A 16,597-nucleotide genomic window follows, 5' to 3' on the forward strand; every position below is an offset into this window, starting at 1 on the left:
ACTACCCTCTGTAGTGCCTTGCGGTCAGAGGCCAAGCAGTTGCCATACCAGGCGGTATGAGTAGGTGTCATATGAGGTATCATATGAGGTATCATATTAAGCAGGCCATATGAGTAGGTGTCAGTGACTTACATGTCAGGCAGGTCCAGAGTGTGTAGTCGGGCAGCATACAGCAGCTCATCCTCCTTAGATATCAACACCTTCAGACCATCCACCAGCATCTCCCTGCTCAGCACACAGTTAAGCAGTGCTGCAGAGAGAGAGAAATATGAACATTTAGACTGGTATGTGACCCTGTGGTGTCTGTGTGTCTGTGTGTGTGTGTGTGTGTGTGTGTGTGTGTGTCTGTGTGTGTGTGTGTGTGTGTGTGTTCTCACCTGGTGCTCTGTGTGTGTGAGATGTATGCTCCATGTCTTCCTCCTCCCCCTCGGAGAAGCTACTGTCCTCGTCCAATCGGAATCCTTCGTCAGCCGCAAAGCTCTCCAGCAGCCGGCTCACCGCACGCCCTTTAGCCTGCGACAGGAAATTACATCATTAGACTATATATTTCTTTAAACTCCTAAACCAGTGGTCACCCTCCCAGGTCCTGGACAGCTACAGAGTGTGCAGGCTTTGGTTCCATCGCAACACTAATTCAAATGATGTCATTGCTCATCAATGAATTTGGTATTTTAGTGCAGACCTAGAACAAAAGCACCCTGTAACCTCTGCCATATTTTGTTGTCAAAACTATCCCTGTCCACCAACACCTCTTCACCGACACACGCCCGCACAAAACACACACACACACACACACACACACACACCAGCCCCTGTCCTATTCCGGTTTAAGCTGGTTTCCTAATGATGACTGATGACTGATGATGGAGCTGTAAAATCAGCCTGTTCAACAGGTTTCTGCCTGTATCTGGGCTTTCCAAAGAAAGGACCATATATTACTGCCTGAAAGATGTGTGTGTAAGGGTATGTGTGTGTGTGTGTGTGTGTGTGTGTCTGTGTTTCTATGGGAGTTTTCCACATGAAGGGACCATATATTACAGTGACAGAGGTTTCATCACCAGAGGGTATGGAAGATTACTCACCTCTCTGGGTTGGTGTGTGTGTATAGTGTGTATGCGTACATGAACGAGTGTGTTTGTGTATTTAGTACGCGTGCGTGCATGTAAGTATGTGTGTGTAGATTGGTGTTTTTGTTCCGTGCTGTTTGCTTAGAGTCATGTGTTTGTCACATTCCCTCCATATGACTATGATAAGGATCAGTCAGAGACACCCACCTCAGGACTGTTCTCACAAAAACACACTAGACTTGTGTTTACGCAACACACACACACACCTTATTCATCTACCGTATATCTCACCAGCTGACAGGTTCACGGTTGTTTAAAACTGATCAGCTCATGTAGAGTTAGGTAATAATGCCTTTGGTAAGATAGGTCATGCCATAGCTTCAGACTTTTATGGGTGCTGGCAAGGAAATTCGTCAAAGCACATTTATATCACCTTTCCAGTTACGTAATGTACCTTCTCCCCATTCCTCCATGCCCACTCTTCCTCTCTCTTCTACTCTACCTGTTGTTCCTGCTCAGGACTCTCCACCAACTGCCATTTCCTGTTCCACACTGCCTCTTTCTGTTTGCCCCTATCCCTCCTTTGCTCATACCCCCCCTCCCCCTCCACCCATGCCCATTCTGACTCCCATCCTCACCGGTTTCTTCCTGCTCCTCCTGCCCCTGCTGGTGTCCTCTCTCTGGGTCTCAGCCTCCAGCCAGCAGCCTCTCCTCTGGAACAAACAAACAGGTCAGGTTAGCATTATAGACAATGATCATGATCACCATGTAGCTAGGGAGACACCGTAACACGTGCATTTTAACAGCCTCAAGTAGTTGAGGGAGATTTTAACAGAGGAAGCCGTTTTTGATTAACCTAGAGACCCAAAGTCCCTCCCCCCAGGTCCTCCCATTCCCCCTCCTCACCTGTCCCAGAATGCTTTGTGGTCCTGAACTCTTCATCTCAGCCTCCGCCAGAGCTCCCTGGATCCCCCTGCTGTCCTGTAGGCTGTTGCCCACTGACGAGGCCCTCCAGCTGTGTGCAGGTCCTCTCCTAGCCCCCTGTGGCTCCTGGAGCTCTGGGTATCTATGGTCTGCAGAAGCAGGGCGCGGCCTGCAGGGGGCTCCTCTCATCCTCAGCTCCGCACTGGGCATGCTCGCATCATCACCTTGCCTCTCCTTCTTGCTCCTGGCTTTCTGATTGGCTTGAAGCTTAGTGACTGGGCCAATCGCAGCAGTGTTTATTGTCGTGTCTTTGGAGGATGGTGTCGTCGTCTTGACGTCATTGGTTCCTTTGTCGCTTTCATAGCCCCCCTCCTCTTCCTCCTCTGTGGAAGTAAGGGATCAATAAAATCGATTAGAAACTGTCTGCAGATCAGTTGTGACACGACCATCTCAAGCTCAGGCTCTATTGAAAGACAGTGTAGCTACAGTGGAGTCCAAAATTATTGACACCGTTGATAAAGATGAGCAAAAATGACTGTATAAAATAAATAATACAAATACTGAGCTATATTGTATGTTCCATTTTTGGCGGGAAATTATAGTATTTTATACTAATACAATTGCTCAGAGAAAGAGATCTGTTCAACAAGTAATAAATGTTTCCCTCAAAAAGGTAGTGGTAAAGATTATTGACCTCACCTTCCAAGGATAATGGCTCTGAGCCTTTTTCTAAAACGTTTTATGAGTTGGAGAACACATTGGGAGGGATCTTAGATCATTCCTCCATACAGAATCCTTTCAGATCCTCAATATCCTTAGTCTGTGCTTATGGACTGCCCTCTTCAATTCAAACCACAGGTCTTCAATGGGTTTCAAGTCCAGAGACAGATGGCCATTGCCACATTTCTTTGTGGATTGTAATGTAAATTTAGGGTTATTGTCTTGCTGGAAGATCCACTTGTGGCCAAGTTTCAGCATCCTGGCAGAGGCAACCAGGTTTATGGCTAAAATATCCTGGTACTGTAAAGTTCATGATGTCGGTGACCTTAACAAGGGCCCCAGGACCAGTTAAAGCATAATAGCCCCATATCATCAAAGATCCACCACCATATTTTACAGTAGGCATGGGGTTATTTTCTTCTCATGCATTCTCACTTGGACGCCAAACCCACCACTGGTGTGCGTGGTCAAAGAGCTCTATTTTCATGTCATCCAACAAATGTAAACACCTGGAGTTTGCAAAACAGCATTGGCACTTGGATTGGAAGCAGTGCTTTGGTCAGATGACATGAAAATAGAGCTCTCTGGCCACGCACACCAGTGGTGGGTTTGGCGTCAAAATTAGAATGCATGAGCAGAAAAGAACCCCTAGGTATTGAAAGGTATTGAAAACAGGGGTGCCAATAAGTTTGACCCCTACCTTCTTAAACAAAAAAAGTATTACTTGTTAAACAAAATCGCTTTCTCTGAGCAATTATATTAGTATAAAATAATATAACTTACCAATTTTTTTGAGCATACAATATAGCTCAGTATTTGAATTATTTATTTTATACAGTCATTTTTGCTCATCTTTATTAAGGGTGCCAATAATTCCAGACCACACTGTATATCCACAACTTAGCATCCACAACTCAGTGGCCTATAGACTATAGGCAATAAACTAACACATAGCAGATAGGCAGTGAAGACACCACACAAACAGTGCATACATATCGAACACACTACTATGGTCAGTTGGCCACCCAGAAATGCATGGACCCAATGGTTATCTCTCTTTCTCATGCACAGACAAGCATAAGCACACACACACACACACATACTGTACACACAAATAATCACGCACGCACACATGCAAACACGCAACATCTTTATTGCCAGCTGTGTGTGACTGACTGTGGGTCGTGTCGGGTGTCGACATGTTGCTGACACACTTGTCACTTACTCAGCGTTCTCGTCAACACTCTCTCACACACACACACACACACACACACACACACACACACACACATCACAAACACTACGCTGCCGCGAGGGGACAGGCAGATAGTGGCAAACACACACACACACAGGACCTAACGGCCACTTCAATGAGTTGACTTTATTTCTATGAAATGTTAATTTGAGATTATTGGGGAAGGGGGACATTGTGTCTCTACTGGTTGGATTGAGGGGGTGCAGGGGGGTGACAGGGGTGTGACATTCTAAAAGAGGCGATAGAGGGGTTCACGTTACAGTGCGGCTTTGGGGGCCGCATGCCAGTGGGCAGCCGTTAACGGTTTTAATGGTGTGACAGACGAGCCGGGAAGTGAGAGGAGGCCACCGTGATGGGAGACATCTCACTCACTTACACACACTCACACTTTCACACACACACACACTCTCACTCACTTACACACACTCACACACACACTCTCACTCACTTACACACACTCACACACACACTCTCACTCACTTACACACACTCTCACTTTCACACACACACACACACACACACACATACACTTTCACACACTCACTCTCACTCACTTACACACCCTCTTACTTTCACACACACACACACACACACTTTCACACACTCACACAGCTAGGATACATCTCACTGAGACGTAACTCACCCTGGCCGGAGGTCTCGCTGTTGCTCTTCCCCTCGTTCACTTCCTGGTTCACAGAGGCCCTGCCCACTCTGCGGAGGACTCTGGTCGATGGTCCGCTCAGTTTGACCTTTGGCCGACCTCTCCTCCTCCTCCTCACCACCTGATTGGGCACCCAGTCCTGCTGGGTACTGGATGTATTGGCTGCTGGGTGGACATGGAGACATGGGTGTTAGTGTCAGGGAGTGTATGAGGTACAAGGTTTACGTGTGTGTGTACCTGTGTGTATGTGTACATACATGTGTGCATGTGTGGAGTGCATGTGTGTGTTTTACCTGTGTCACTCTCTCTGCAGTTTGCGTGGGCTACAGGTCTAGGGTCCCCTCTGCGGCGGTGCATGCCCCCTGACGGTGCACCTCTCTGGGCCACAGCTTTCTGCTTCAACTGGGTCACCCTCCGTGCTAGTCTGGAGCTCAGGCTGGGACGACCTCTCCTCCTCTTGAGGAAGCCATGATTGGTCATCCTCTTCCTCCGCTTCTCTCCGCCCCCTTCTGCTTCCACATCCGCCGCCCTGAAACAAATGAAGAAGAGAGAGAGATGGATTTTAGAAAAGGGAGGAAGATGGAGAGGTGCAAACAAAAAGGCTGAAGAAGATTAAAGAAAAGGTCATGTCTTTCTGCCCTCTCTCTCCTCTCTATCTCTCCCTCTTTCAAGAGCTCTTCTGCTTTCTCTTTTTTTTTCCCTTCTCTCTCTCTGGCCTTTGATGAGTAGAGAGAGGGGGGAGGGGGGTTATTTTCCCGTATGGAGGCTGTGTTTGGAAGAGAGAGCATTCTGTCGGTAAACTCTGAAATATCCAAGAGGAGTGTGAATATGAGACCCTGCTGAATCACCACAAGAAAGTGGGAGAAATAGCTGGCGAGACAGCTACTGAAGAAAAACAGAGCGAGAGAGAGAGGGGGAGCCAGGAGGGGGAGCCAGGAGGGGGAGCCAGGAGGGGGAGAGTTGGAGGGAGCAAAAGAGAGAGCTAACAAAAGAGAGCACACAGAGCGAGAGAGAGAGAGCGAGAGAGAGAGAGAGAGGCGAGGCAGTCTCAGGGGAGTCTGTCCATTGACCTGCACTCCAGGGCTGGATCGATAAACACTAACCTCTATTGAACACCACTCTTCTCTCTACCCTTTTTCTCTCTCTCTCCCCAGTCTCTCTCTTTATCTCTCTGTCTCTGTCTCTCTCTCTTTATCTCTCTCTCAAAGTGCACACACACACACATACACACACACACTGCTGTGAGCAGCTGGTGTCTGAGGCAGGTGAATCCTATATTCCCACAGAGTGCTCAGCATCTCCCATCAAGAAAAAGAGAGGGAGATAGATTTGGGGAAGGAGCGGAGTAAAGGGAGAAGGGAGGGAGAGGAGAGGAGTGGGAGATTTGAGAGGATAAAGCAGGGAATGAGTGGAGGAAAGGAGGAGCATGAAAAAGAGGAGGGTAAGATAGGATTTGTAATATGAAACCTGAGAGAAATACGAGGTGGTTGAGTTGGTCATTTCAGACAGTCAGACAAAACTGTTCTGCTGAAGTTAAGATCTACAGAGAAGCCACCCACTGGGCACAGAAGTCAATTTAACGTCTATTCCAAGTTGGTTCAACGTAACTTCATTGAAATTACTTGGAAACAATGTTGATTCAACCAGTGTGTGCCCAGTGGGCAGCTTCTTGAAACCCCCTAAACTCCCCCTAACAAACTCCCACGTCCCCCATACCCATCCCCCACGTCAACCCTCCATGGCCCAGCCCTAACCTGCCTGTCGCCATCACCCCTTACAACCTTTGACCTTTTGACCTCCAGTCAGCCCTAAGCCCCAGCCCTCTGTCACATCCTCACTGGAAGGAGAGTGTGTGAAGAGGGGAGAAGGGCAGTCAGTTGACGTAGAATAATGTAAATCCACAGAGAATAGTGATGGGAGGAAAAAATCGATACAGTTACATATCGGGATATTCTTTTTGACGATATATCGCATCGTAGGCCTCCTGTAGCTCAGTTGGTAGAGCATGGCGCTTGCAACGCCAGGGTTGTGGGTTCAATTCCCACGGGGGGCCAGTATGAAAAATGTATGCACTCACTAACTGTAAGTCGCTCTGGATAAGAGCGTCTGCTAAATGACTAAAATGTAAAATGTAAAAATCATATCGTTTTGACAATATTGCAATATTATTTTTGTGCTGGTTGGCTCTACCTGCACCAAACCTCCAGTATTTTTCCTTCATAGCTTGTTCTCCATCTTCTTTTCAAATATAGCTTGTCAGCTTGTAGTCCTAAAAATCGGAAATTAGTTACATCTGGTTCATTCAGCCATTCCTATGGGGAAAATGAACGGGAAAAATAATAGGGTTTTGGGATAAACGCTTAGGAGATCTTATACGTTTTGTTCTATGAGATAATATCAATCAGTTAACATGACCTTTATGAATTATGGAGCCTTTATGTGCTTGTTTTGATTACATAAATGCTTCAAAATTCACAAAAAGTGACGTAGCTGATGAAGATGATCTCATAGAACAAAACATATAAGATCTCCTAAACCTGTGCTTACCACAGACCTTATTTTCTATGTTTATCCAAAAACCCTACAAAAACTCCATTCATTTTCCCATAGGCTTTATCCAACGAACTATGGCGGAGTTAGTGCCTACAAAAAGACACCATTACTATTGCTCTCTATAGGGAGCCAATTTGTTTTCAGCACTTTTATTTCCATGACTGATCAAAACTTGTTGTTTTCTCATGCTCTCACTCTTGTCCCTGCAGCAGATATGGTATGAGCAATATGTTTGGAACATCAAATCGCAATAAAATCACAGTACCGGATCGCAATACATATGGTAATGGCACCAAAGTATTGTGATAATATCGTAATGTGAGGTCCCAGCCCTAACAGAGTATTACATTACAATAACAGCAGCCTTCCCCCTCTCTCCAACACCGCTGCCAACTTGTACTGCCACCAACAGACCAGTCGCTAGAGAAATGTCTACCTCTTGCAGCTCCCCCCCACCCTCAGAGATGAAGGAATACACTATTGATACCACGCTCATTAATTAAGATAAAAATACACCCTGTCACATACCAGCCAGCTCCAGTAATTAAACAAATATGTCTGTGTGTGTGTCGTCGATGCATTTATCTGTGCAGTATGTAAATGCATGCAATGTGTGTATGTGTTTTTGCGTGTGTGTGTGTTTGTCTGTGTTTTGTCATTTTTCATTAGTGCGTTGTAATCAGTGTGGTAACCGTGATAAACCTTGAGTTTGTTTAATCAGTTTATCAGAGCGAGGGGAACACGCACTATCAGAGGTGGAGCACAGCCAGAAAACACATTCATCAATATGATGACTTAACACTGGAATGTAACACTGTGTGTGTGTGTGTGTGTGTGTTTGAGAGAGAGCATGTGTAGGGCATTAGGGGGTTTGCTTTGTAATCGTGTGTGTGTGCGCGTGCATGCCTTTGTGTATGTGTTAGAAGAGGAGGTTGTAGAGTCATTCATCACTGTGATAAGTTTACATGGGGACTTTGTCCAGCCATATTAATATGTGCTGAGGGTGAGAGGGAGTCAGGACATAATCAATGGTTGTGATAAATATGATTAAATGTGATTAATGATGATTAATGAGTCTCTCCTCTGAGCTGATTAATCTATTAACTCCTCTCATTTAGAAACCACACTGGGTTTACTACCAGGGTTCACACACACACACACTCATATGCTCAGTACGTGTGTGTTTGTGTGTGTGCGAGCGAGCGAGCGAGTGAGAGAGAGAGTTCCTCCTCTCTGCAGTAGCAGTTCCTTTCATAAAGATTCTCAACAAGGTTCATCTCAGGGAACAATTATTCTATGAAAGCCATATAAGTGAATATACACTATATATGCCAAAGTATGTGGACACCCCTTCAAATTAGTGGATTCTGATATTTCAGCCACACCTGTTGCGGACAGGTGCATAAAATCGAGCACACAGCCATGCAATCTCCATAGACAAACACTGGCAGTAGAATGGCCTTACTGAAGAGCTCATTGACTTTCAACGTGGCACCGTCATAGGATGCCACCTTTCCAACAAGTTAGTTCATCAAATTTCGGCCCTGCTAGAGCTGCCTCGGTCAACTGTATGTGCTGTTATTGTGAAGTGGAAACGTCTGGGAGAGCAACAATGGCTCAGCCGCAAAATGGTAGGCCACACAAGCTCACAGAACGGGACTGCCGAGTGCTGAAGCGTGTAGCACGTCTGTTCTCGGTTGCAACACTCACTACCGAGTTCCAAATTGCCTCTGGAAGCAACGTCAGCACAATAACTGTTCGTCTGGAGCTTCATAAGGGTTTCCATGGCCGAGCAGCCGCAGACAAGCCTAAGATCACCATGCGCAATTCCAAGCGTCTGCTGGAGTGGTGTAAAGCTCACCGCCATTGGACTCTGGAGCAGTGGAAACGCATTCTCTGGAGTGATGAATCATGCTCACTAATGCTCTTGTGGCTGAATGGAAGCAAGTCCCTGCAGCAATGTTCCAACATCTAGTGGAAAGCCTTCCCAGAAGAGTGGAGGCTGTTATAGCAGCAAAGGGGGTACCAACTCCATATTATTGAATGAATGAATTTGGAATGAGATGTCCGACGAGGAGACGTTTAGTGTATCTGGATAGAAGAATCCCTGTGGAGACACTCACCTGAGTCTCTTGGGGCCATCTGAGCCGCTGGGACCGGGGGTAGACTTGCGTTTCCGGGGGCGACCAGGCCCTCTGCGAACAGGGCTGTGAGAGGTCTCTGCTTTCTGGTGGTCATGTTTTCTCTGCAGCTTGGCTAACTCTCTCTGTTTCTCTTTGTAACGTCTCTGGATCTCCGCTAGCTGCACTCGCATCGCTAGCTCCGCCTCATCCATCATCTCCATGGCACCCTTCACCGGACACACCTGCAATACAGACAGACATGAAATATATAGTAGACTGTGTTGTTCAGAGAGATCACTCCAGATTCAAGTTGAAATTTGATGTTTTTGCAGGTCCCCAGGACGTCGGGAGACGCCGCCAAAACCATCCTCTAAGGGCAAAAATACAGATCATGCGGGAGCTGTGTGCCTAAATACAGGACGTCGCCACTAGGGGCAACAGTGAGCGCTATTACCATCAAATAGGCAAGGGTTTTGCTAGGGTGTTGTGGACATGGGTGGCGGATGGGCGTAATCTGCGAACTCCAGCGGTTGCGTGTTCAATCCCAGTGATAAGCACTCATCTTTGCAACTTCGAAATTTGACGTTTTGAGCAACTTCCAAATTTGAGTTTGGAGAAACGTGGAAAAACGTCTCATTCTGCAGTGAAACTGTGCGAGCTTGTTGGTGTTGCTTTTGTATCTGTGTGTATGTATATAGAGTTCATACTGTACATGTGCATTAGAAGTAAAAGTGTGTGTGTTCAGTTCTATGTGAGTGTATACAGTTCTATGTATGTTTTGGCATATACACATACCGGCTCGTGGCGAGGCATCCAGCTACATTTCTGTCGCAGGTTGAGGGTCCTTCTGACGGTACAGTGCTGCACCTCCCCCCTCCCTGTAGCTCCTCCCCCCAGCTCCAGACTGCGGGCCGCAGCCAGTGTCGCCAGGCTAAGCAGGTCAAAGGTCAAAACATCCTCACCTGAAAAAGAGAGAGGAAAAACGTTACTTCTTGCTGGAGATGGGTCAAAAAGTGGTGTGAAGATAATATGACATGATTTGTCCTATTGCCGCCCACTAAACAAGTGATTTACAAGCTAAACAAGTGATTTACAAGCTAACTTATAGCCTTCACACCCACACCAACCCACGCACGCATGACCACGCACGCACGACCACACACGCACACACACACTCACTCATCGGCTGAGTGAGAGGGAAAAAGGTAGACGGACGGAGAGAAAGAAAGAGGGAGAGCGCTAAAGGAGTACTGTCTCCCCATCTATCACTGTCATTAACTCTGTCATTGTCACCGCCTGCAGATCAACTAGAATATTCATGAGGGACCAGCTACCCCAGACACACACACATATACACAGGCTGAGCTGCACAGACACAGTCATATTGCTGCGTGCAAGAGAAAAGGAGCGAGAGAAGAAGGAGAGAGAGGATGATGAAGACAAAGGGAGGGAGGGAAGGAGTGGGTGAAGGGAGGAGAAGGAAGAGGAGAAGGAAGAAGAGGCAACGTGTTTATTGAGATATCTATTTATTCTCCTACATCTCCTCATTACCAACATGGACACAATCCAATTTACCCTACAGGGGGAGAGGAGAGGGGGAGGAGAGGGGGAGGAGAGAAGAGGGGAAGAAAGGGGACTGACTCAGTCTACTGAGAAGGAGAACGAGAGAGAAGGGGAAGATGGAGAGGGAGCGAGAGATCGAGAGAGAGGATGAGGGGAAGAGAGGGTGGCATAGCAAGAGAAAGAAGGAGAAGACAGAGGGAAGGAAGGCGAGTGAGCAAGAGAGAACAAGGCTAGATGACAGAGCAGAAGAGAAGAGAGATGGGCGATTGAGGAGAAAGAGATGTGTCTGCTAGGCCAAAAGGAAGCAGTGTCTGGTTTTACTACAGACCCACTCAAAGCTGGACCACTGGAGCTGAACGGCTATTCACTGACAATATTAAAAACCTGTGTGTACCTGAGCTCAAACCATAGAACAGGCAGGGTAAACAGAATATATTAAAAGCGAGGAAGGCAGGGAGCAATAATAGAAAGGAAGTGATGGATGGATGGATGGATGGGTGGATGGAGAGAAAGTGTGAATGAAAGAATGAGCAAATGAATAAATATATAAATGAATGAACCATTCCCCTCAGAGAGAGAGCGAGAGAGAAAAAGAGAGAGAGGGAGTGAGGGATAGGAGGGAGGAGTTGAGGGATGGATCTCTCTCCTGTCCAGTCCTGGAGTGGAGTCTCGTCTGTCAGAACTCTGGGCCAATGAGAGGCTCTGGTTACCCCTGACTGGATGACATCACCGCTGACATTAACAGGCCTAGTTTAGCCTACCCAAGGGCGGCTGCCACAGATAGATGCCTTCCGCCCGCCACACACACAGGCAGGCGTAAACACACACGCTCACACACGTACACAGACACACAGCTGTGCCTTATCATTTTTTGCACTTAGGTAGATGCCTTCCGCCCACACGCAGGCATAAACACACACACACACACACACACACACGCACATGCAATCACACACACAGCTGTGCTGTGCGTTATAATTTTTTGCACTTATTAATTCTGTCATCAGGGCTTGCTAAGGAAGGATTTACACAGAAGATTACATCGCTTTTTATAAATGAAAAAAAAGTGGGGGAGGGGAACAACAAATGGAGAAAAGCGCAGCCAGTGTGGTGAAGAGAAACACAGATGCTGATGGAGTGTAACAGGGATTCATCTGGGATTACTTAATAGCTTTCACGCACGCACACACGCGTAAATAAAAACACCTTCTCTCAGAGGGAAAAGAGGAACGGTTTAAAGAAGAAGTGTTTTAAACAAGAGCTTCTAATTAGCCAAGCCACACTCCAGAGCCTGAGGGAGGGAGGGAGGGAGGGGAGGGAGGGAGGGAGGGAGGGAGGGATGGAGGGATGGAGGGAGGGAGGGAGGGAGGAGACACTTACACTTTTGTATTGTGTTTCTTTCATTCTCCTATCCATCCCCCTCCCTTCTTTTGCCCCCTACCACTCCAAACCACTCTCCCTCACCACCACATCTCCTCCCCCAGGGAAACATTTGATCTTTGGACTTGAACAGAGGCTCTGAGAGAACAGAGGAAGGAAGCTGGACAGTCAGTGGGGACGTTGCGTGTGTGTGTGTGGCATGCACATCTGGGTTCCACACTCAGTTCTACCATCTCTGTTTCTCTCTCTGCTCCTCTGTATTTCTGTCTCTGCGTCTGCATGTCTGTGTGTGTGTGTGAATGTGTGTGCTCTCACACATTCTCTATCCACTCACTTCCTGTCTCTCTCTCCTTCTCCCTGTTCCTCTGCAGTATCCCCAGCTCAGCCAACTCTCCCAGTATCTCCATGCCTCGGTGTGGGAGTGGGCACGGGGCGGGCAGGGGTGTGTTGGAGGGGGGCACAGGGGGGTAGCGGGCATCCCGGGTGGCACACAATGCTGCGGCAATAAGAAGCTCCAGACTCCAGATGCAGGGATCATCACTGAGGGTGAGGGTGGAGGCTGCGGCTGCGGTTGGTGTTGGGGCTGGAGAGGGCCAGGGTCTGCTTAGTAACTCCACAGAGGCTTCACTCGTACTCATCCTACCTCCCTCCTCCTCCTTCTTCTCCTCCACCTCCTCACCCTTCTCTCTCTCCTCCTTCTCCCCATGTCCAGTTAGCTCAAGAGGCAGGGAAAAAGTACAATCTGGTAGGTGGTTATTTTTCAACTCTGCTGAACTTTCCTCTTTCTCCTCATCTTTCTTCGCCTGTGCTGGTTGTGGGTCCTTCAAGCCAGCTGGCTGGGCCAGGCTGCCCACAGAGACCTCTCCTTTCTGGGCATCCTCAGAAGCAGAGACTGGGGCTAGAGATGGAGCTGGAAGTGTGACTGGGGATGAGGCTGAGGTTGAAACTTGGGCAGGACAAGACACCATTTCAGGAGTCTTCACTCCACTGCCAAATAGTGGGGGCTCAGATACTGCTTGCCCCTCCACCTCTGCTCCTTCTCGTTCCCTTTCTACAACTTTACACCCGTTCTCCTTCTTCTCCGTTTTCACCTCCTCATCCTCCAAAATATTCACGGTGTGTGGGTGGGGCTTAGGACAGGGTTCAGCTGGCTCCACCTCCAGATCAGCATGTTCAGCCAATCGGGCCTCCTCTGGGGAAGGACCAGCCTTGTAACCCATGGCAATTTCTGGATAGGTGTAACCTGGCGGAAGATCTGAGACAGAGAAAGAAAATAAACTCCTTTAGTCAAGAGTGACTAATAAACAATCAATCATTCAATCAAAAAGGCAACAGAGCTTTAGTTGAGGAAACATTGATACAGCAAGTGTAGTCTACAGGCAGCAAGAAATAGGGTATCCCAGCAGCAGCAATTTGTGCATCTAGGCTATATGTCCGTGTGTATGTGTAGGGGATATTGATGACATCCTGCTGTCTGGCTGTGATTGCAGTGCCGACCCTGTCACCCCACAACTCTGTTATTGATGGTATCCCTCCGCCCCCTGACAACGCCGCCAGATGATTGCATATCCTTCCGCCTGCTGTCTTTCAAGGACCTCTGAAGGATAAGGAGGGTCCATCAGAAATGTCTCTGACCTCGTACATATTAGTACACACACGCACATTCAACACACAGACTATGGGTTCATCCTTGCTTCAAACGTTCTTTGCAGAATCAAAGAATAACAGGCTTCACAGACTAAGGTTTCTTATCTTTCCTGCGGCATCTTCGTCTCTCAACGTCTCTGTCTACTATCTGTTCTCCGTCTACTATCTGTTCTCCTCCTTTCTTTCCATATCCTTCTTTCACCAATTCTCTATAAATGTTTCTCTCTCCCTCTACTCCTCTCATTCTCTTGCTTTCTCTCTCACACACATTCTCGCTCTCTCTCCTATTTCCCTCTCTCTCCCTCCTCCTCCTCCTCGATCTCAGTAGTAAATGGAGGCTGGTACAGACCCTAACCTTGGGAACTGATGAAATGTTCCAGTGTTTCTCCTCTCTCCTCCACAGAGCAGAGGGAATAAGGGATAAGACCGCTATGTGTCTTTCGGTTTATTAGGTGGTGTTGATGAATACTATATCAGAAATAAAGACACAGTGCAGGAGAAAGTGCCAGAGACTAAAGCTCAAGTGTTTGTCAAAGAGGGAGTGTGTGTGGTGCATATTTGTGAGTAAAATTAAGAATGGGAGAGAGTTGGGAGAGAGTGCGTAGGCTACTTGTGTGTGACAGGGTCAGAGTGCGCCAGGAAACATACAGCTCAGACATCAGTCCATCAATCCAAACTCACCTGGCTCTAAGGATTGTGGGTAATCCTGAGGAGGCTGCCCCTCTCCTCTTTCCCCTCTTTCCACTCCTTTCAACAGGTGTGAGGGGGCGGGGCTTAGAGCTGGGGATCTCGGGGCTGCAGCCACAGGGCTGGGGGCGGGGTTTAAACGGTTATGGGGGTGTGGTCTCCTGGAAGGGGAGTTACAGCAGGGTGATTGGCGGCTGCTGGGACACACACCCTGGGAGGGAGTGGTGGTCTTGGAGGGAGCGGTATGGGAGAAGGGCTTAGCAGCACGGGAGGTTCTCGAAGTCTCGTGGAGAGGAGGGTCGTCAATGGTGATAGTGGTGTCCTCTGCCTTCCTCTGTTGGGAGGTGGAGGGGGGAGAGAGAAACGATGGGTGGGAGAGAGAGGGGAAAGAAGTTCAATCTATTTTGAGCCTTAGAGAATAGCCACATACTGTATTCCTTCAAAACCCTGACCATTTGTGATGCGCGGGTCAGCTGTTTATTCACCCGCACGCAATTGTTAATAATCCACGATTTTTGGACAGGCCTTTTTAGATAGGCCTATATTTCTGCTTCTAATTTCCAACATTTTGGTAGGCTATTTGTTAGGCAACTTGCCTATAATTAGATACATGCAGCTTCTCTTCTGTCATTACTTGTTGCCCTAGAACAGGGTTTTTGCCATAGCACTACACAGTTGATTTAATAATCAACTCATCATCAAGTTTTGATTATTTGTATCAGCTAGGGCAAACACCAAAACCTGCACACAGTGGGAGCCCCAGGACCGAGTTTGGGAAACCATGTCCTAAAAGTCTAAATAAACCCTTGCTCACCAGAATAATGTCATAAATCGATAGAATGAATGCTTCAATCTAGTTGACATCTGTAAAGTTTGTTTTGTCTTTCCTCTTACGTCTCTGCTTCTCTCGCGCAGCGAAGACGTTTAGGGACCGGGGAGAAAATGCAATAACCCCCAAAAAACGGGAAAGATTTCCATGCAAAATTTGCAAATTACATCAGTTTGACCGGTTTTAAGGAAATTAAAAGCTGTTAAAATGACCCAACATGTTTTTGATAAGATTTCAGTTCGGCTTGGATGCATATATGATCAGCTTTTATAATGCTGATAAAGATAGTACCGCCACCTTTACAGACAGTCCCTAACCGCACATTCAGTCTCTCAAGATGCTGAAAGAAAGAAATCATATTTCTCCACTCCTGTTCCAGAGTAAAAATTCACATTTGGTGTATAATTTTAATGCCAGAAATGCTTAATTCTGCAAGAGTTAATATTATATTAGGCTATGTGAGAGGTTATTGACCTACAGGCAGTGTCCAGATTTCAGTTAGGCTACTATTCCATTTAACCGACCTGAACAGTAGCCTACAGTTCCCTTGACGCGCCATTTTAAAGTCCGGTCTTGTGACTCACAATCATCACACATAACGTAGCCGGCATTGCTATCATCCTCTTTTACCACTTCACCAAATCTTTCCCGAACATTAGAATACTGTTCTGGCCCTCCCTTCTCTTTATTTTCAACTCTCCATTTCGCAGCTGTTCTCTTATTGAATTAAACTCCAACATTGTCCTTTTTGCCTCAGTGGATCGACGTTAACTTTTTCTGCCCAAGTTCCCAAAAGCATTTTGGCAATTGCCATGTATTTGGAGCAGTACAGTTAGGTCCTAAAGCTCAGGCTTAGCTACGTACTAACACCAGATACAAATAATGAAAGAAAAACCTAAATGTAGCCTGTAGATATGAATTGCACAAGAATGATATATTTATGCATTTTTCATGTTTTCCCCCCTCTTTATTCAACCCTCCCACCATCCACCCTTCATCCACACAATATTTAATGACCCTAAACCCGCCCACCCCGCGGATATAACCACGTGGACTGCGGGTTAGGAGTCAACCAGTGCATCACTACAGACCATCATGTTAGGAACACAATATGGGTTCTTGGGTGAACGCCACAAGCTAGTACAGACATTTTCAGCCAGCCAAAGGTCACTGGCAGTCTGCTAGGAT

At 47.1% G+C, this 16,597-nt stretch overlaps 1 protein-coding gene across 3 annotated transcripts in view; it reads right to left on the reverse strand.

Annotated features, from left to right (window-relative positions):
* bahcc1b (BAH domain and coiled-coil containing 1b) overlaps positions 1–16,597 on the reverse strand; it is a 65,271-nt gene that overhangs the window by 10,549 nt on the left and 38,125 nt on the right. For 2 of the 3 annotated variants that reach the window (XM_045209779.1, XM_041858893.2), the window contains exons 9-18: positions 14,575–14,914; positions 12,581–13,501; positions 10,099–10,265; positions 9,304–9,545; positions 4,921–5,156; positions 4,610–4,792; positions 1,974–2,374; positions 1,706–1,780; positions 378–513; positions 133–250 (exon numbers count right to left, since the gene is read on the reverse strand). In XM_045209779.1, coding sequence (XP_045065714.1) covers positions 133–250; positions 378–513; positions 1,706–1,780; positions 1,974–2,374; positions 4,610–4,792; positions 4,921–5,156; positions 9,304–9,545; positions 10,099–10,265; positions 12,581–13,501; positions 14,575–14,914 — 2,819 coding nt within the window. The remainder of the gene's footprint in view (positions 1–132; positions 251–377; positions 514–1,705; positions 1,781–1,973; positions 2,375–4,609; positions 4,793–4,920; positions 5,157–9,303; positions 9,546–10,098; positions 10,266–12,580; positions 13,502–14,574; positions 14,915–16,597) is intronic. The other variant, XM_045209780.1, reaches the window with a different exon arrangement.

The sequence above is a fragment of the Coregonus clupeaformis genome, chromosome 31 (genome assembly GCF_020615455.1).
Source record: "Coregonus clupeaformis isolate EN_2021a chromosome 31, ASM2061545v1, whole genome shotgun sequence".
NCBI lineage: Eukaryota > Metazoa > Chordata > Actinopteri > Salmoniformes > Salmonidae > Coregonus > Coregonus clupeaformis.